General features: G+C 40.4%; 1 protein-coding gene across 1 annotated transcript in view; it reads right to left on the reverse strand.

Annotated features, from left to right (window-relative positions):
• The window catches only part of CTNNA3 (catenin alpha 3), a 427,660-nt gene that overhangs the window by 392,724 nt on the left and 12,622 nt on the right, over nucleotides 1-22,314 (reverse strand). Inside the window, exons 4-5 of the mRNA XM_018079955.1 lie at nucleotides 15,583-15,749; nucleotides 3,966-4,085 (exon numbers count right to left, since the gene is read on the reverse strand). Coding sequence (XP_017935444.1) covers nucleotides 3,966-4,085; nucleotides 15,583-15,749 — 287 coding nt within the window. The remainder of the gene's footprint in view (nucleotides 1-3,965; nucleotides 4,086-15,582; nucleotides 15,750-22,314) is intronic.

Consider the following 22,314-nt stretch of genomic DNA (forward strand, 5'->3'; position numbering starts at 1 on the left):
GTTTCTACAGTGGTAGAGTGGTAAAAACAAAAGTAAATAAATTCACCCATTTATTAATCCAAGATAGCAATTCAAAAGACATAATTCTGCCTTTACCCTCAAGTACACAACCAAATGCACTGTCATTCCTAAGTCTAGAGAAAAAAAAGAAGTGAATTCTCATTCAAATTCATTAAATAGCACAAGCCATAAAAATTTCCTAATTCCTGCCCTTTGATTTGCATCTCAGTTACTCCATATCTTTTAGAAAGGCATGGATAATGGATATAAAGGCTACAAGCAATGATTAATGTACTGCACCTCTTAACTAAGCCATCTCTGTAGTTAATTGTCAATTGCTTTCTTGTTTGAATTTTTCTGACTTCCATCCATTGGATTTTGTCATATTTCTGTGTACTAGAACAGAGTTTTAATCAAGTACCTCTATTTCTGACATTTCTAAGCCATAACTTTTTCCAGATAAGCCCCACGACTGAGTTCTTCATGTTTTCTATCATTATGCTTGTTTTCTTAACAACAAATAATTCCCCCTGAACTCCCTCCAAATTTCAGCATGCTTTGTAAACCGTTTGCCCCACGAGTCTTCACACGTTCACCCTCTCAATTCTCTCCCCCCAAAGTTTTGAACAATCAAAGGCAGAGAATAAAAGTGCACTCGGTCCATTTTAACAAAAAGAAATATCATTTGACTGTAGGAGCAAGTCTGCATTCAAAATTAAAACTTTTAAAATGCAAACTTGGCCTGTATGGTCACGAAGACAGGTAACAATGAGCTAATGTGAAGTAAAACAGGCAATGGTTCTGCTCCATCTCCTGGAAACATTATTTCCCATAAACATCTTTGATACAGCCCTTAACTTCTTGAATTTCTAACACAACAGTCATCAGAAAGCAATCCTAAAAGGATTGTAAAATGGAATAACGAAAAGAGTTTCACATAGATTCAGAATTTTAACACACAATTACCTTGAGGGAATACAACCAAAACCAAAATCTAATCAAATAAGGAAGCTTTAAATTAGCATAGTTTTACAACAGGATACTGCTTTTGTGTGTGTACACATACTGAAGTCCTGTTGCCAACAGTTAGATGACCACACCGATGGAGAATTATAGGCAAAAACTAAGTTCTGGATTACAGCCAGCAGCACCCTAAAGGCACTGTTAACACTGAAACCAGCAGCAACTGTGATATTTTTTCAGTTTGACAGGTGCTAAATACCATTGGATTTGATTATAATTCCATTTTTATTGTAGCTATTGCCCAATATTCCTGAAATGACCTTACAGTAAGATAATTATAATGAATAGCCTTAAACCAGTACTGTTCCAGCTGAACAATATATGGACCATTTCCCTTCAACAGGAACAAAGACACACACAAGAAAAAAGGAAGCCTGCACCTACTACAGTATTCCAAGAGCAGTGCTGGGATCAGAGTCCTCTCTTATCCCCAAGTGCTTTACCATTTTGTCCTATCTCATTTCCCCTGTAATTATTCATATTGCAGATGTGTTAATATTTAGGTTAATCCAAACCCATGTAAAGCTGACTTAGCTCTTATTGGAAACATTCCAAAAAGTCACAGAGCAAGAGAATAGTTCTACTGCTCACTGTGGCATGGAGCTATTCTTTTTTAGTCAAATCTCAGAGATGAGACAGTATCAAAGAAATCAAAAGCTTGTTTTAGTTCAAAGGAGTTGCCAGACTATCTCCTGGACAAGAAAGAAAAACATTTCTGAGAGACAAGAATCTCCTGGCAGGCTTCAAAATGGCAACCTGGCTATAAACTGATGTTCCCAACCCAAAGGAATTTCTCTGGCACATGCAACACAACTCTGGAAGCACACAGAAAGATTAGGTCACCATAAGTTTCATGGATGAAGGGACATCCATCTGGATTGAGGAGAGAGAGCAATAAGCAAGCAACTGAGCAACAAAATATTGAGATCACCGAAAAGCAAGGAATTTTAAGTCAGTTTAACACACTGAAGCAGATTTAAGCACACTGGGAGTCCTCTACAGACAGCAACAGTAACAAGACATGACATATAGAAGTGGTTTGATACTTCATATCATGTTTGGGACACAGAAGAATGGCAAAGAGCATTGTTCAGGCTTCTTGACCAAAATACTAGATGTCATCCACATCATTCTGCTTTCCAACACGATGTCTCCAACTCCGAGAACTTCCCATCTTCCTACTCTGTAACCACTGAAGAATTTCGCCACCCTGACCACTTCCACACCAGCTCAACTCAACCACATGCAAAATTAGAACCTGAAGTTTTGAAAGGCTGACCAACATCTGCTAACAACTTTGGGGGTTAGTATAAAGAAAGGCAGAACTGCATTCTTGACCTCACTGAGCATTTTAAAGAGACATTTCTGTTGGCAATCTGCTGGCTATCTGAAAATTTGGGATGATCTACCACATTCTGAATATTGCCAGTTAAAAACAGCTTAATATAAACTACCATTCCAAACAAGTTTGCCTCTTGTATACTGCTACCACTCATCGGCGTGTGGTCTGTGCTTATAAATCAGAGTCAATGTGGGTCATTTGAAGCAACATTTAAAAGGCACAGTTTCAATTTCCCATCTGTCCTGTAAATTTTACCACTGAAGAATCACATTGCTATATTCCACTTCATGCCTTATGTCTGAAGAAAAAGGACAGAAGCGGATAACTGTGTTTCATTCAAAAGCAATATTCGTTACTTTTAGTCCATAAACCACTTATTTTACCCTGAATGGATTCATATTCATATTATATATAATTGTTTGTCTCCAAACAGATGGCAGTTACTCAACATTTTGACAGTGGGGCTATGAATATACCCTTAAGCTAATATGAGAGTATATAAATTGTTATCAATTAAATGCCCATACTCCACAAACATGTCACAAACTCACAATAGCTTCAGTCCCAAACCAGGGCTGTGATTTTTGCACAGTACTCAAAACAATTGTCTATCTTTTCACAGAAAAATCACTTCCTTATCCCAGCAGGACAAAATTCAAAGCATCTTCTATACTAAATAGATACAGCAGCTTTTCAAATCCCTCACTGTAGATTCTGCAGCAAGTTCTATTGAGATATATTGAGAAAATCTTGGTATCAACAAGCAGATAAAATACTACTCAGCATAACCATATAACTACTGCTCAGGTATACAGTGCAAATTAACTAAGACCCAGGTAATCTAATCAATTATATTGATAGAAACAGCTGCAAGTGATTTGCTCCCAAGCAAATGAACTGTTTGACAACACTGACACCAAGCGACTGATTTAAGGAAAATACAAACCACAACAAGAAGTGTCACAGCATTTCTCCTGCACACTGAAAGAGGCAAAGTCTTATGTTATCAAGACAAAAAAAATGTGAATTCTTATTATGAGAGCTGACATTTTCACATAAGCTATGTATAAGTGACAGAATATCCAACATTAAATACATGTTAATAATTCAATTTAACTTGATCTTGCAAGCACAAGTCAAAGACTGTGTATGCTTCAAAGTCTTACGCAATCTAACCTCAGAAATTCATTTCTAAAGAAGAAACAATTAGTGGTTTGAATGTACAGTCAGTATCAAATTACATTAACTTATGGATTTAGCTCATTTTTCAAGTAAAAGAATGCAAACAGTACTTCTAGGCACTTCAATAGAAGTGCAACAGTAAACTGTTACATGTTAATGCAAAATTCAACAGTCTGCTAAGCCTCACTTACTTGTTTTGCCTGTCCTCCTCTCTGCTGAGAAATCACAACACAGGCAGTCCAACATCATATGCATTAAACAGCCTTGTCACCCCTCCTGCTGCCTCACCTGACAACCCTGCACAAAGCACAGAACCCTACTGACAGGACAGGGAACTCCATCAAACACACCCCTTTTACCATCCACCGGGTTTATGTCCAGTATTCTATGTCTTCTTACCAAGCTGCCGTGTTCTTACCTGCTGACGTTTGTATGCCAAATAATCCAGATTTTCCAGATCTTTTCGAAACTTCTGGTAGGTTTTCTGTAGCTCAGATTTACTGGATACATTTCTTAAAGATTCAAATGTTCTTTGAAACTGTGATGGTTAAAAAAAAAAAGAAAAAAGAAAAAATTGTAATTCACACAGTTGCTGTGTTTTACTTTGTATTAGGATTTTATTCTACTAAATGCTAATGTTATGGAGCTGTGTCACTTCTAACCTTTTAGATATCTCTGTAGTTTTGTTTTGAAACTAATCACAGAATGCAAAGCAATATGCCCTGTTCAGTTAAATGAAGTCCTCTAACTTCATAGGTCAGGCTTGCATAAGACAAAACACTGGAAATCAACACAACCTCTACAGGTGAGTTCTTTCTCTATGCCACGTTACAGGATATAACATATATTGGTATATATTTAAATACTTTTTTTTCAACTAAGAAAAGCATATTAAACTTTATACAGGCCGTGAACTCCTCATTATATCAAGCCTACAAGTAGAATGTATATATTATATTATAAATATATTATATTTATATATTATGAAAGGGTGTTTCTTATCAACAGTAATTTGAAAGACCGGATAATCACTGCGGGCAGTGTGCTCACATTCTGCACAAAAGCTGTGACAACTTTAATTATACTTCATTACAGATCTTACTTTTAGAAGTTAAAACTTCTTTCATATCACAGAATATGCTAAGTTGGAAGGGACCCACAAGGATCAAGTCCAACCCTGCACAGGACCATCCCCAAGAGTCACACCCTGTGCCTGAGAGCATCATGCAAACACTTCTTGAACTCTGTCACTTGGTGCCGTGACCCCTGCCCAAGGGAGCCTGTTCCAGTGCCCAACCACCCTCTGGGGGAAGACCCTCTTTCCAATATCCAACCTAAACCTCCTCTGACACAACTTCAGGCCATTCCCTCAGATCCTGTTACTGGTCATCACAGAGCAGAGCCCAGTGTCTTCCCCTCACAAGGAAGTTGTAACTGCAGTGAGGTCTCCCCTCAGCCTCATCTTCTCCAGCTGAACACACCAAGTGCCCTCAGCTGCTCCTCATATGGCTTCCCCTCCAGGCCCTTCACCATCTTCATTGTCCACCTTTATACACTCTCTAATGTCTTAATATCTTTCTTATATACTACCTGTGCCCAAAACTGCCCCAGTATTCCAGGTGAGGTCTCCCCAGATCAGAGCAGAGCAGGACAATCCCCTCCCTGGCCCAGCTGGCGATGCTTTGCCCGATGCCCCCCAGGACAGGGTTGGCCCTCCCGGCTGCCAGGGCACTGCTGACTCATGGACAACTGGCCATCAACCAGGACCCCCAGGGCCCTTTCCTGGCACTGCTTTCCAGCCTCCCATTCCCCAGTCTGTTCGTCCATCCAGGGTTGGCCCATCCCAGGGCAGAATCCGGCACTTCCCTTGTTGAGCTTCCTCTGGTTGGTGATTGCCCAGTTCTGGGATCTGTCCAGGTCTCTCTGCAGGGCCTCCCTGCCCTCAAGGGAGTCAACAGCTCCTCCCAGTTTTGTGTTATCTGCAGACTTGCTCAGTGTCCCTTCCAGTCCTGCATCCAAGTCACTGATGAAGATATTGGAGAGCACAGGGCCCAACATGGAGCCTTGTGGAACCCTACCAGTGACAGGTCACCAGTCTGGTGTCCCCCCAGTGACTGTCACCTTCTGTGCTCAACCCATGAGCCAATTGCTCACCCACCACACGATGTGTTTATCCAGCTGTGGGCTGGACAGTTTGTCCAGAAGGATCCTGGGAGAGACAGGATCAAAAGCTTTACTCAAATCCAGCTGGCTTCTCTTGATCGGCTAGGTGGGTTACCTTGCCATAGAAGGAAATCAGGTTGGATAAGCAGGACTTTCCCCTCATGAAGCTGTGCTGGCTGTGAACAATGACTGTCTTTCAGGTGTTTTTCAATACTTCCCAGAATAATCTTCTCCATAACTTTTCCAGGTACTGAAGTGAGACTGACAGGCCTCAATAGCAGTAGCAGTAGTTTCTGGGGTCCTGCTTCTTGTCCTTTGAAGAAAATCAGGACAACGTTTGCCAGCTTCCAGTCATCTGAGACCTCTCTGGATTCCCAAGACCACTCCAAAATCATCAAGAGAGGTTTTCTGATGACATCAGCAGCTATTTGACGAATCTGGGACGAATCCCAGCAGGCCACATAGATTTTCAGGGATCCAGCTGGAGCAGCAGGTCCCGCACAATTTCAGGGTCGACTGGAAGTTGCTTGTTCTCGCACTTGTGGTCCTCCAGCTCAGGGCACTGAGACCCCCTTGGTCCATCATCTATGTTGAAGACAGAGGCAAAGAAAACACTAAACTCCTCTGCTGTCTGGGAGGTGAACATCCTGATCCTGGAACAGGCCAATGATATTTCTATACTGCCTATTTCCATTAATATATATGAAAAAACTCTTTTTATTGTCTCCCACATTTCTGCTCACATACACTATTGTTAAAAATAGGACTGGTATTTTTCAAAGAGATGCACAATATCAGCCCAGCTGTAGGACCTGTAACAGAGAGGCAAAGATTTGTGTGGGAAGAGAACTGGAGGTCCAGCTTCCTTGCTACCTTCAAGGAAATCATGAACCTTCTCCTCTGACTTTCTGTTTCCCTATCTGTAAATAGTCTTTTTCACCTCACAAGCATGTGACAGCTGCAAAGCTCTAAGCAGTTTAGAAATATTTTGTTATCACAGTGATTACCATCAGGAGCAAGTCTATAAACATTTATTTATTTACATTTATATAATCAAGAAGAACTACATATCTTGTAAATCCTCCAAAACAGTGACTTAGCTTACTGGTTACAGGCCCTGTAGATGAATTACCCACTGTAAGCTCACATGTGGTACTGATATCCAGGGAATGAGGCAAAAGACCAAAAGTAATGGACTGCTTTCCAGTCAGTTCTGGAAAACCAAGCACTTCAGAAGTAACTACAGCAACCACTTCTCTATACCTTTGCTAAAACTACAGTCACTGAATTGGAAAAATGAACAACAGCAGCAGAAGGGAAAGAAAAAAACCAAAGCCAAACCTCTACTCATCTTCAGTCCCTTCAGTCCCCCCCTTCAGTCAGCAAGCTGACTACAGAACTGACAGCTAGTGCTGATCATAGATGTAGAGTGCTCCGGTGTGACCCATTCCATGGGCATTTGACTGAGCTCAAGCCCAAGCTGTATATGCTGTTGACCAGCCACTAGGTAATTCCTCTTTGAGGATAATAAGCAGCTGCAGTAGATTTTCACTGATGATTTACAACACACACCCTGGAATCATCAGGCAAGGTAGCATTTCATGTTTGCCACACTGCAGCCTTCATTTCAGTCTCACTGCTCTCATAACCAAAAATCAATTTAAGGCAGTGTTTATAGCTATTTGTAATTTATTTTACTCTACCTCCTTCAGCACCACTAGAGGTTAACTGGAGACTTTCTAGTTGCATTTGAAGTGTTTGCTGCCAAAAAATGAAAGAAAGCTTTCTCACCCAAAGTATACGTTCCTGAATTCTGTAACAATAGGGGTGACAGAACAGAAACGCCAACACAAAACTGCAAGACTCTCTACTCTTTTCCATTTGGCTTCATTATCTTCCACTTTTTGTATGATTTGTTGTTTTCAGATTTTCTCTCTGCCCCAGAGTTGATTTCCAAGCCTCGCATTTGCAGTGCTTGCTTTCATCAATTCCCACTCCTGGCTATTCCCTTAGGTCAAAGTAAATTTAATTACAATGTGTGCAAACAAGAGCTGAGTACAGTTTAAGGTGACCAAAAGCTATCCATAGTGCTCCACAGTGCTCCCATTTTATAAGTGTGTAAGAAGCTACTCAAAATATACCTGTAAAGTTTGTCATACACCCTCTGCTTCAAACTATGACATGTTTCTCCAGAACTTAGCCCAAAGCTGCTGCACCCTCTTGTGGGGTTGAATAAAACAGGGATAATGTCTCCAATTATTCCCAAACTCACTAAATTGATGTATGGTCCAGGTTTTTTTGGAGGTTTCTTCCTTTTTTTATATATAATCATCAACATGTTAGACAACAACACAGCTGTAGAATCATCATCATCATCATCCTTTTAAGAATGTACTTAATCCTATAGCTTCAATTCTTCATTTGGCAGGAGTTCTACTAGCAAGCTCACTCACTTTCTTATGCCCTGAAGCAACCTAAGTATTAATAATGCATTTGGCTCTCTGGAAAGAGACGTAAGAACCAGCACGAGCAAATACAAACCAAATGTGTAACTCCAAGGGCAACACTCTTCAAAAAAATAGAAGGGTAACTGCCAGGACATCCACTGAGAAGTCTGTCTTTAGATGAAAGGGAAAAACTCTTTTTTTACTCAAAAGTAAATAAAAAACCAAGCCATTTTCAGAAAACACGCATATGCTCTTTTCACTGCCACCAACAAGAAATCAAAAAAGGGCCTTGGGCATACAAAGGTTATCAGCACCTGTTAAACTTAAAACCACATCTGGATCTTTCTGCGTCATTCTTCTATCAGTGTGCACCACCACTGGTGGGGTGAATGGCAAGAAAACCTCTCTTATCTCTATTGTCTAGAGGTGAAAGGAAATACTAGTTTGGTTTTTTTCCTCTCACCAATAACCAAATGTAAATAACCATAAGAGATTCACTCACACCCTTTTTCGCCTGTCACTTTTTCAAAGTGCTTTGACAGTTTCTGAAAGCTGAGAAGTAGCAGTCCTTTACTACTTTTGCTCTCTGTGGCACTACTGGGTAACCACCTGGACTGATTTTATCTCTATGATTTAATCAGAGCTGCTTCTGTTTGTGAAGTTACCATAGATAACTTCGTAGCACAGATACTGCACACACAATTTCATAACTTAAACAGAAGAACATTATATTCCATTCACAAACATTACAGCATTCCTTTCACACAAAAAAAAAAAACAAAACCAAAAAGTGTAGGACTAGAGCAAGTACCCTGGCACTTCCTGTAGTCTCACAACTCACTGTGATGTCAAAAAACAGACATGAGCTCTGACTGCAGTTTCTCCTACAGTAAAGCCAACTAAGAGCTGAGAATCCTCTGTTGTCTTTACGAGCTCCTGATGTAGTCATTTTGATTTTTTTCTCCACTATCCCTCCACATACATTCAGGAACCCTGGAACTTCTTCTCTTCTGTCATATGTAACAAAAATGAGGCAATGAGTTCAAAGAGAAGAGGTTTCTGCACTACCCAGGTTGGAGCTTGTTTGGTCTCAGGTGGACAAAATTCTCTAATGGCATTCCCTTGGTAATCCTGAGAACCTCAACATGGGCCATGAAAATTAATGGCTTCCTAGCTAAAGAAGAGGCCAGGCCACAAAAATGTGAGATTAGAAACATGCAGTGCAAAGTGTTTCATTGCTTACAATTCAGAAAGGCGGGAGGAGACATCGTTAAATACAGAATACGAAGTCATATTCCCGGCAAAAACTTTACAATCTCCACATCAACAGCAAGAGGTGTGGGAGGCAGCAGACACTGTTTCTGCAGTCTGTGCAAGATGCTGTTTGACAAACCACACACCTTTAATGTCACCTGCCTGGGAGTCCAGCTAAGTTACAAGGACGATGTAACCAAATGGCCTGCTGCACATCCTTTACTTAGAGCCCTTCTACATACTTGGTTCACATTTAGGGCCAATGCTACAAAACGCCAATCTGTTATTCAAGAATAAGGAGAAATTACTCTTTTCTGCTTTGTCTAGAGCTGCAGAAGTGAAAGAGTACTTATATTTCAGAATATCAGTGCTATCATCTTCCACTGTGCGATTGCACTGAACTATTTTTTCTATTGGTGAAATATTTCTCTTCATTTTCACATGGATTAATACAAGTTGAATTAAGGACAAAAAGCAACTTTTACTTCCATTCTGACATAAGGAAGCTGTTCGTTGAAAAATACCTTCCTGTTTTAATAATGTACTGGTTCTTTAAAAGACTAAATTATACAAAATGTACTATTTTAAATTATTCAGAGATGTGGTTGAAAAAAAAACATTCAAAACCTCTCAAACTCCAATTACAGAACACACATACTTATGAGAAAATAGTTGCTCTCCCCATATTTTGCTGTAATGGAATGGGCAATGTGCCTCCTTTGTAGAGATTTGTGGAGAGCAGTTCACATAGCTTTTTCCATTCAGAAAATATCAGATGATTTTGCTCTCATTTTAAGCAGGTCTGAAGACATGCATTTTGATGATAAAGCAGACACTGTTTGTTCTGCATGCATTTCCTCATTTCTGCCTCCCAAAGCAAGAACAAGTTACAAAATAAATTTCTCTAGATCAGAATGATCTGTGCAGGCTTGAGATACAAATAATTGTTGATCAGACAAGCCATTCTACTGACTTCATTGCCATACTACCAATAAATAATGTGCCAAGATGATTTCCCGAGACTACTTTCCCAGCCTAGAATTTGCCTTCCAATATTAGCACTCTATAGAAGGAAATTTCAGAACATCACTTCCACATTATTCTCTTATAAGCACCACGCTTCAGTGGTAACTGTTGCTGCAGAAGCAAAACACAGTAATAAACGCTCAAGGAAGCCATTTAGCAATGTCCTTTCCTCGATTGCTTCCAAGAGTCGACTGCAGTGGGGTCCTAGTCACTGGCTGGAGCACGCAGGCATTTGCACAGTCCAAGTAATTATTTCAAATAGGCCTCTGCTTGTCCAATATCCCACCTTCCAACTCTCTCAAAATAATTTTCAAACTTCATCACCAGACACAATATGGATTTCTCACACTCAGTCGTGCTCCTGATGACTTCAAGTCTTCCATGTTAACCTGTGACACAATCACCTTTGTGTCATAGCTGCTTATAATTTATTTCATCTGGAATTTATCTTCTTGCAGCTTGACAATGATTTATTTTTATGAGTTACAAAGCAGCAGCCAAGAGGCTCCTATAGCAAGCACAGAAGTGGATCCAGGTTCTTGTTGTACTCAAAAGGACACTCTGAAAAGCCTAACTCTTAAAAGTAATTCTTTGGAAGCTGCTTTTCCTCTGTTATTTACTCCGCATTTCAGAGAGCCACAGAATTTGCAAAGTGCAATGATAAACACTGCAGCCCTGATTAAAAACAACTGCATCCCATGTACCATAGACCAACATCCAATTAGTACCAAGAATCCATTTCTGTTGATTAATGAGAAAATAAATAGGAGTATAAACCAAAGGAGAAACCAGATCTTCTCCAGAAAGACTCCTGTCACCTTCTTAACACTCCTTATGTTCAGAGATTTCTCTTGCCATGGTACTGGGAAGGCAGGAAGAAGGTAGAATTTAATCTGGCTACTGCCATAAAAGACAATAATAAAGGTTTCTGTAAATACATTAGCAAAAAAAAGGAAGGGTAAAGAGAAGCTCCATCCTCTGTTGGGTGCAGAGGAAAACAGTGACAAAGTACAAGGAAAAGTCTGAGGTACTTAACACTTTCCTTGCCTCAGTCTTTAAAAGAAAGACCAGTTGTTTTCCAGACAACCCAGGCCCCTGAACTGGAAGGCTGGGATGGGGAGCAGAATGAAGTCCCCACAATCCAAGGGGAAGTGTTTAGCAACCTGCTCCACCACTCAGACACACACAGGTCTATGGGCCAAGCTGATCTGCTGCAGGTTGGAAGGCTCTACAGAGGGATCTGGACAGGCTAAATCAATTAATCACAGTCATGGGAGTTGAACCAAGTCCCTACACCTGAAGTCTCTGTAGGCCTGAGATGACTTACCTCTCTTCTTCTATGTAATCATACTGCGTTCTGCTCAAAAAATGTTTAATGCTGATGAATACTCTGCAGAAAAGGGAGGAACAGACAGCACTGGGCTCACAGGGTCAAAGTTCACAAGTTGCTTCTTATCTGTAATCATTCTCTTTTTTTTATTTCCTGGCAAGAGTTTTAAGTAACTCTAAGCAAGCATTTTATAAAGATCACGCTGTCTGAGGCTTTAATGAAAAATATGAAGACTTAAATAGTAAATCTACAAGCATGACAAGAAGAGGAAAGAGGCAGATAAAACATGTTGGCTCAGCATGATCTGAAACCAATTAGAGAAAGACAGACTGCCAATGCTCCTTGAATTAAATTCTCAAAACTTGTTATCTTCTTGTGTGCTCTCCTGATCAATAAATTCAAGCAATTCCATTAGTCTGTTAATTCACTTAATTAAACAATATCGAGCATTACTAACCATAATGAATGAGCTGTAATACAGCTCTGAATCCAAGGGCATGAGATAGCCCTTTGTCTGACTACATTTTTCACAATGCAGTTGTTTTATTAGAGATTTCAAACTCTAAAATAGGTATGGAAACTCAGATACAAACAGCTATTTATTTAAACACTTCCCTGGTTAAAAAAAAAAAAAAAGTTGTTTAAAGAAGCAAAACCTTTCTTATTGGTGTGATGTATTTTTATTTCTTCAGTGTACTCTAAAAGGATCTTGCTGTTTGCACTGCATTCTCATACTCTTAAAAGGCTCTAAATTCCACAAATGGCCAAAAGTGGACTGTGCCAGAATGTGATCAGTCACACAGAGTTTGTACTGGCGTCTAAGATGCATCATTTACACACATTTATTCACACTTTGCTTGGTGAAGATTCCATAGAATTCCTAAAACAACCAAAATTCTCTCTGCTTTTTTAATGAAACTGCTACAAAAGGCTCAGTTCTTGTTAACAAATGTATGTTTATGAACATGCGGAATGAAATTCCCTCCAGGATTACCAAAATCTTTCAAACTGACTGACCTGTTATTTCTACTTTTAAAATGTCACATTTCAGTATTTTTGTGACAAAAATATTCAGCATTTTCAGCATCATATTCTGTTTCATATAAAGACTTTATCACACAGATGTCAAAACCCACCCAAAGTCCAAGTCAAATGCACAGAAAACAATCCTCTTAGAGGCTACATAAACTGGCAGGAGGTACCTGACATTCCATACATAAGCAGATAACAAACAGACTATTAAATAAATAAAAGACATTAGATAGATAAATAGATAATGCCCCTCAAAATACTTTATACTGAATAAGATCTAATTAATACTTTACAGGGTTCTTTCATGATGCTGAACCACTTTCTTCCATTTTATACATGCAAGCAAAAGTTCCTTGGTTAGAATTTTTATGTCTTTTATTCTACTATTATTTCATTTATTTACTTTAATAATTTAAAATTAACTTTAGCTCAGTCCTTTATAATGTCATTTTACTCTATGAAAATTATAGAGCTCAGAGATATAGAAATAAAAGGCAATGAAATTTCTCATCTCTTAAATGATAACAGCCATAACACTCACATCTGAAGAAGAGGATAATGTGGTTAGAAGTATTAAAATTTTAGAACAAATGTGAAGAAAAACAGCTAATGACTTTTAAAGAGAGTTGATTTTCAAGGCATGTGAACATGCAAAAATCAAGAGTATTAGAGCTGATACAGCAAAGACAAGGTCTCCTTTCACACTGCAGTCACTGTGAATACAATGTCTTTTGGTTGGAGCAAGTCCACATTGAAGACAATTTGAATTCCTAAGGGAGTTTTAAAGTATAATGATCTAAGTTAAGGCTTTAGAAAAGAGCCAGGTTGAAATTCATTAAAATATTTAATTGCGTTCAAATCTGGCCGAGTGAGCCATGACCAAAAGTCGTTAGAAACAGAAGGATGGTCAATAGCACACGTTGAAATTCTCTTCTAAGGCGAGTTCCTAATTAGATGTCAACATAAAAAGACACCATTGCAGCCAACACCACTGTTGGCAAGTTCAACAGCCAGGGCAGAGACTTAATAAACATGGAAAATGTAACAGCTCCAAGAACTAGAGTGAGTCTTTTTTACACAGGCATTATGGAGAGTGTTACGCCACACTAATTTATTCTAAGAGGTCATTGACAAATTCAGTTCTCACTCCTATTAGGAGAACTGAATTAAAGTATGGGAGAAGATGACAATTTAACTGCACTCTTTGCAGTGCTGGAGTTTTTTCTGCATGATACTTTGCATTCTTTCATAATTTTCAGTTATTGTTTGTTTTCATTTTCAAATGGGAAGCCTGACGTGAATTATACAGCTGTTTGGAAATACTGGAACTCTAGCAAAGAAAACTACCTAATTTTAGTTCTCTCATGTAAAACATACTGGGTGCATCTAGGATTATGAAAATATGTATGGAAAATGTGATAGGCTACCAATGAAAAATATCATAATTAGGAAAATTTACCACAAAGAATACAAGAGACACTGGCCACCTCTCTTACAGTTGTCAAATTTAATACATATACAACATGTAAGCTGCTGCAAGGCAGTGTTTATTTAGCCTGTACTGCATCTCTAACAATTGTCAGCAGTGGATCTTTCAAACACGGTATTGAAATCCACACAACGTTGGTTTATCAGGAAATACTTTTCCTACTCTGATTTGGAGCCAAATTTTCATTCTCTTGCCCTCACTAAACTGAACTTGTTCAACATGGCCACCTTTAAGCCAGTGGGTCCTCTTGTGGCATGAGGCATTATTAGAGATAGCACTAATTATTCACCTCTGCCCTGAAATATTAGGAAGTCAACAGAAATCTGTACTTTTATCAGTCTGTCAGACATTACTGAAGGTGTTGGGGGTAAAAAAAAAAAGAAAAGGAAAACGAAAAACAGGGCAATTCCTTATTCTTCCCAGCAAAGACACACACCAGGTGGAATGGAATAAGCAGCCAGAGAAGAAACTCATCTCTGTTCAGATGCATGATGCTGGCAAGATGAAAATCAGTGTTCAAAAAAGGAAGGAAGCCTGCTGGACACGACCACTGGTAAGTTTTATATGGAATAGAAGACAGAAGACATCCCTTCTGTATAAAAGGGAGCCAGGTGGATAAAATACGACCCAAAACATCACTGTTGTGATATGTAGTTGTGAAACACGTTATTCCTTTGAGCTATGACTTTTAGTGAATGTTTTCTACTGCACAAATTTTAAAGCTTTGCCAACATTAGGATTTTCTAGTCTTCTGTCTGCAGTATACAAATACATATCTGGAGCTGGGGAGTTGTCAGACAAGCTTCTCACCCGTCATCTCTCTCTCCTTTCAGCTGATCTCTGGCACAAAGTGACAGTCTCTGTCACAGAGACAGACCCTTACATACTCAGTTCTTTCCCTCTGTAAATATCCACATAAAATTCCCACCTTTAAGATTCTCTACAAATAAATTATTCCCTAGCTCTGCTAGGCTTTGTGCATCGAAAGGAAATAGGAAATAAGAAATAAAACAAGAACTAAAACAAAGTTAAAATACAACTGTATGGATAACTACAGTTGGGGATATGTATCCATATAGTATGGATACTTCCCCAGATCAAGTATGTTGAGTTACATGCAGAAGACTTTTTTTTTTGGTCCATTCCACAAATTTCATCAGGAATCTACATTTGCCCCAAGTGCCAAAGTGTTACGTGCATGAGACCTGCAATTCTCAAGCACAAAAGGAATTTTCAGTGCAGGAAGAACCATCAGCAGACCTGTGGCTAAAGGGTTAAGCCAGCCTTTACTCACCACAGTCAAATGCTGCAGTAAATACACCACATCAACCATGTCGGCCAGAACGAGCAGCCTTGTGACAGCCGCGAGCAGGGAGCGCGCTGCCGGGACAACAGCCTGCCTGCGGGGCAGGGAGCAGGGATCGCTGGTGAACGCCTCTGCTGACACCTTCAGGGCTTGACCTGCAAAAGGAACGCAGACACATAGGCTGCATTGCAACACTCAGGGGGAAAGAAATCGTTTAAGCTCCGTCAGGTACCTGGCAAGTCACTTGGCATCTCCTTGTTGCCCTAATGCCTTGAAATGAAGGCCAATTATTACAGATCATGCAGGATGTTCCACATTTTGAATGGTGTTCCCTTTTTGTTCTACTGAATCATTTAATTCTGAAATAATTCCCTTGGCCTCCACACTACTACTCTTAACCATATACAACAAAGCCAGGGGCAATACGTTAAACTTCTCTAGTCACTGCTTGTTATATTACTGTGTACCTTGGTGTCTGTACTTTAGTGTCCTTGCTGTTAAATAATTCCTGGTCACAGAAGGGAATCAAATATTGTTCTCCTCATTACAAATATAAGTTAATGGAATGAAAACTTCATAGACTCAAACATCTGACTGACATGAAATACGTGAAATCGATGCCATGCAGCTACTGACTGTGCCAGTGGACAGCAATATACTGCTCCCCAACGTGAAGTTTTAATTAAATTTAACTAAATTTAACAATAACAACAGTGACAAACACCCAAGTTTAATAAATACATTCACACCTTGTTCAGTCATGCATTAGCCTCAACTATCATTAGCCAGTATACATTAGCCAATAACCCACTATTACTGACTCAGAATAACCAGCCAGGAGTGTCTCTGTGCACAGTAAAAGTGGTCCAAACAAAGCTGACCAGGAAAGCAGAGCTACAGATTGGAAAGGAATTGCCTAATTAGGAAGGAGTGAAAGTGCTCAGTTGTGAGAAGCCCAGACAGGAGTGAATGGTAAGCCTGTGAGTTAGCAATTGAATGGATCAGGAAAGAAGTGAGATATAGCTCAGCTGAGGACAGGAAACAGTGCTATTGCCAGGAATATTTAATAAAAGTTGGGAACAAAAAACAAAATTCTGACAGCACAGCAGCTCCTCAGAAACCTCTAATGTAATGTTTTCCCCCTCCCACAAACACGAGGCTGAACTGCATATTCACAGGCCACACATGTGATTATTTGCCCAGGTCTCTGCTATTGTGCCTTCCAGAAGACAATGGCTGTAAGGATTTGCATGTCTCTCAAGCACCTGAGACACTTCAAAAGTGCAAATAGTCCCAAAATCTGAAAATAGTACCCTTTCAACATGGATACCCTTAGCCACAAAGCTGATTCAGGGACCAGAGCACCTGTCATATGAGGGAAGGCTGAGGGAGCTGGGACTGTTGAGGGCAGAGAAAACTCAGGGGGATCTCACCAGCCTGCACAAACACCAGAAGGAAGGTGAAAAGAAGATGTTATCAGACTGTTCTCAGTGGTGCTCAGGGACAGGGCAAGAGGCAACGAGCACACACTGACACACAGGAGACATTCCATCTAAACATCAGAAAATGATTTGTCACTGTGAGTGACTCAGCAGGGGCACAGGCTGACCAGGAAGGTTGTGGAGTCTCCATCCTGGGAGATATTCAAAACCTGACCGGGCATGGTCCTGGGCAGACTGCGGGCCCTGCCTGAGCCAGGGCATTGGACCACCTGACCTCCAGAGCTCCCTTCCACCCTCAACCATCCCGTGATTCTGTGAGCAAAGACAAAACCAGAAGGGTCTGAATATGACCAGCCCCTTAGAAATGAGTTGGATGCAAACTGGGATGGCCAGTAGAACAAGTATAAAAATCACAACCCTAAAACAGAGCTATGAGATGTAGGCTAGGCAGATAGGAGCCAGAAGTGCAAACAGCAGAAAATGACAGCTCCAACAACAACATGACAAGAACTTTCTTAAAACACAGTGAACAGCATGACAGTCTGATGCAATTTCATCTATTTTTATGGTAATTCCCATCAAATGAATATTATTCCATAATTACATTTGTCACAAACAACGACGCACAAAAAATGCCCTTTTAGTGACACAAATAGGGAATTGGAAAGGTGGCAGTATTTATAATATTTCAACTATTTTAGACAATCAAATGAAAAGCAATTCAAAGAATCAAAGACAGGTTATATCATAACTACACAATTATTGGCAGGCAGATATTTCCAAGACTCTTTTCAGCACACACACATAGATGACTCCCAAAGTAAATGGTGTTCTACCATTAGCTAATCAGCTATTGACAGCTACTGCTGTGCCAAATGACTGCCACTTACACACATGCTCACAAAAATCTCTGCTTAGGCACGAGGAAAGGTAAAATCATGGTTCAGCCACAGGTAGAAAACAGTTGGAGGATTCATGCACTTTATCCATGTCCTGGGTTACACAAAAATTCTAGTATCAGCCTTTCCTTCTCTCTCTTCTCCAAATAGGCCTCTTTGGTTTTTTGGTGTTCTGCCTTCTTTAAAGAGAGTGAACTGCTAATGATTAATGACTCCAACACTCGGTCACCTGCAGTGACTGCCCAGGTACTTGTAAGAGACTGGACTCTTGTTGCTAAAGGCTCAATCAGCCCTGTGCTTTGCTAACAATTTGCAGAGTGGCCATCCAGGCCAGGAGTTGAAGCTGCACATCCGAAACCTGAGGCTATAAACTGGGTGTTAAACAAGATAAGGAAAGCAACAAACTTGGACTTGATCATCTTAGAGGTCTTTTCCAACCCTGTTGGTTCCATGAAACTCTGCAAGGTGGGGTAGTGCGTCTTTTTCCTTACACAGATGACTCAGCTGAGATAACTCCCCAGAACATTCACACCTGGCCTGAAGGGATTCATCTCTTGTTGATAAGCCATAATCAGCCAAAATGGACTCAGCTGCACTGAAAGACGAGACAGCTGCAACATCTTAGAAGGGTCAAAGACTCCTGAAGTATCCCTGACTCACAGTATTATATGATCCAGTGTAAAACTCCCCAGCCCAGGGCAGATACTGGAGGTGCTCCCACCTGAACCTGAGCACGTGTAACTCTGAGTTTTCGGGCTTCCCTGCCCACCCGGGGCTTCCACACCACCGTGATGGATCTGGACTGCGAGCGACACTTTGAGCAAAGAACATGGAAATTGCACCAACAAAGTTTCACCGCTGGATCCAACGGGTGTCTTGCAGGTCCTTCCAGTCACTTGGGTGTTCCCAGCCCTGTGCTGACTCCTGTCCCAGTTTCTCCTTATCAATTGGTTTAACCCAGTTTTATCAGTATTGTTATCAGCATTCTTCTTGGTGAAGAGTTATTGTTTCACTTACAGCCATATTTGGTGTCTCTCTTCAACCAGGGGTATTGAATCTTAGGGAGGAGACTAATGTCTGAGGTCTCCACCCCCTCCAAATTATCGCCAACCAAGACAACCCAGCACCAAAAACATCCGGAAACTTCCACAGAAATTCCTTCCAAAACAAGTCAACCCTAATCCTGCTGGCAGTCAGCTGACAGCTTGTGCCGGGCCGGCAGCCGGTGGCAGGCATTGTGTCCGTACTGAGACTGCAGCCACATGCTCTTGGTTTAGGCAAGATCAACAGAATGATGCTTTCTTATTTCTTTGAATAGATTGTCTTTTTCGTGCTAAATCTAACCATCACATTACTCTCTCTTCTATTTGTATTTACAACTGGCTTCCTCCTCTCGTTTTTTTGGTTATTATTTTTAGCTGCAGCAGTGTGAAATCCACACGGAATGCAGCGAATTTTATGCCATTCTTGTGTCCTCCCACAAGGAGGTATTGTTGCCAAGAAAGTCCAGTCACCCACTCCTGTGAACTGCACCATTAGAGGCTGGTGGATTTACAGTTCCAGAGAAACACAGTTGTCAAAAGGAGCTCATTTACTAAGGGAGGGAGGGACATACCAGAGTCAGTAAAAAGAGAGTATTTCAAATGTCCCAGTCTCAAACTTGAGAGAAAAAAAAATACAAACAAACAAGAAAAAAACCCACAATGGTTTATAATACAAAATCATAGAATGGTTTGGGTTGGAAGGGACCTTAAAAAGATCATCTAGTTCCAACTCTCCTGCCATGGGCAGGGACACCTTCCACTAGCCCAGGTTGCTCCAAGCCCCACCCAACCCAGCCTTGAACACTTCCAGGGATGGGGCAGCTACAGCTTCTCTGGACAGCCTGTGCCAGTGCCTCACCATCTACATAGTGAAGAATGTCTTCCTTACATCCCATCTAAATCATCCTCTTTCAGTTTAAAGCTTTTCTCCCTTGTCAAAAGTCCCTTTCCAGCTCTCTTGTAGGTCCCCTTTAGGTGCTGAAAGGCTGCAATAAGGTCTCCCCAGAGCCTTCTCTTCTCCAAGCTGAACAACCCTAGCTCTCTCAGTCTGTCTTAACAGGAGGTGTTCCATCCCTCTGATCATCTTTGTGACCTTCCCTGGACTGGCTCCAACAGGTCCATGTCCTTCTCATGCTGGAGGCCCCAGAGCTGAATACAGTATTCCAGGTGGGGTCTCACCACCTGGTTAACAGAACAGTTAATAGAACACTTACTAACTGTGGTAACTCAGATTGCCACAATAGCTCTCTGTAGATGTTACAGGACATTTTTCTCCTGCCACAGAGTCTTACCTCACTCAGACATCACTGTATTCTGTTGCATTGCAATTATTTCAGTGCTGCATACCAGGAAGTTCCACTTCCACATCTCATACAGTTCTTCCTAATGTGCAATCAGAGCCACCACATCCCCCCATCATGCCTTACATCCACCTCTTCATTCCCCCTTTCCCACTCAGGGACACCTGATCCAGTGATGGTGACGTCAGAAGCTTTTCTACAAGGCATCTGTTCTTGGTTTGATGAAAAGCATGTACAGCACAGGTTATTTTAAGCCATTTGAATATCTAAGTTCTGTCTCTAACAGAATTAAAGTCCCTTAGATGCAGAACACACACATGTACCTCTTGATGTGGGATGAGAAAGTTAAGTTTACTTTTAAGATGAGGGGAGGGACAAATAAGAATATAGTATAATACAAAAGATCACTTTACCCTTCCTTTAGTAAATGTCCTTAAACTCCCCATTTCTTGTCAGTGAATGGTAGTTTCTTCCATGCCATAAAAGTCTTGCCTCCCCTGTTTAATGTCAAAAGACAGTAAATATGGACATTCAAAATATCAAAGTATTTTTTATCATTTCAAAGAGCTGAAGGCTCAAAATGTAACTCCAGCCAGTAACTTGCTTTCAGTTCACTGCTAAGTGTGATGAAAGGCTTATCTAGGAACACACTTGAGTATGGTAATAGCCAAAGGCAAGAAACACTGACATTGCAAGAGAGAGAAACAACACAGACAACAACTGTTGTGTTTCTGACTATATATAGTCAGTAAGCAATGGCATTTCAGCTATGCCCACACAACTGTTTGAAAACCATAAACCATCACACCTTCACACAAATGCAAAAAATCATTATCCTAAGTATAATGCTAGACTTTAATTCAGATTTCTCAGACAACATTTCACCACACAAACTATAGAACTGTTTTGTCTTAAAACTGATTAAATCTCAGAATCAGGACATTCATTAGAAGCTGATGTTTAGTGTCAAAAGCATTCATGGTTGAACAATGCTTCTTACCCCCTTTGCATTGGGGTCACTTATTTCACAGTACATTGAGTCAGAAGGGAATCTTTTGAAATTCTGTACACATACGAAATCTGTCAGTGAGAATTTTTAAATATACTTATTTTGGGGTTTATTACACTATTTTAGAATAAAAATGTGAGCATGAGTACCCTTTAACAAAGCTTCACCAAATCCATTCAACAGGCAAATGTGGCAGTTCCTCAGTTACTGGGCTAGGGCGTTTCTGGGTGATGACAGTCCCACACCCACACACCTTCCTGCTGACCCACTGAGCTGAGTTCCAGAAGAAGGGGAATCAAGATGGGGATAGAGATAGGCCTGAAAAGTAGTTTCTTGACAGGAAACAAAGAAAAATGCAGCGGACCTCTGTATTAAAATGATCAGCTCAAAGACTGTGGTAAAACTTTGCAGATGTCAAGGAAGCAGACATGAGATTTCTTCAGGTTATGTTCATCTGCCATTCATTAGAGCAACACCTTCTTTCAGAGGTCACTAACAGAATTCAACTAAATTTGAGTTACCAAAATCTCATCTACTGAGTGTCAAGACCAAACTGTAATCAGCAAAGCCATACCCATGTCCAGATTTCTGAAGACCATGAATCACTCGTGCATCAGATGAATTAAATATGACAAATCTTATCACTGCTGTTCATTTTAATCCTACTAATTTTCTCCTTTATTCTCCAAAATTATGTACAGGATTATCAGAAGCAGCTTGAAAATAGTCCCTTAAAAGGAACTTCTATTAAAGAGCTCCAAAAGTAACAAAGCAGCATTTTCACACTGGTGACTGACATTCCAAAGAAGTAAGGCTTCGATTCTTATGTTGCATCCTCAACTCACCAAGTTCAGTGAGTACACAAGCTAAAACTCACGAGGAGGGGAGAGAGGATTTATTCTTTCCAGATGTCGGTGTGCGGCTCTGGGTCACATGGGAGTGACATCATCTACAGCAACGTTTCAGGATGCCATTAGACAGTAAACACGAGCTGGAACCATGTGCAAAAACTCCTAATTTATTTTA

This window comes from Manacus vitellinus, unplaced genomic scaffold (assembly GCF_001715985.3).
Source record: "Manacus vitellinus isolate BGI_N305 unplaced genomic scaffold, ASM171598v3 scaffold_48_pilon, whole genome shotgun sequence".
NCBI classification, from domain to species: Eukaryota; Metazoa; Chordata; class Aves; order Passeriformes; family Pipridae; genus Manacus; species Manacus vitellinus.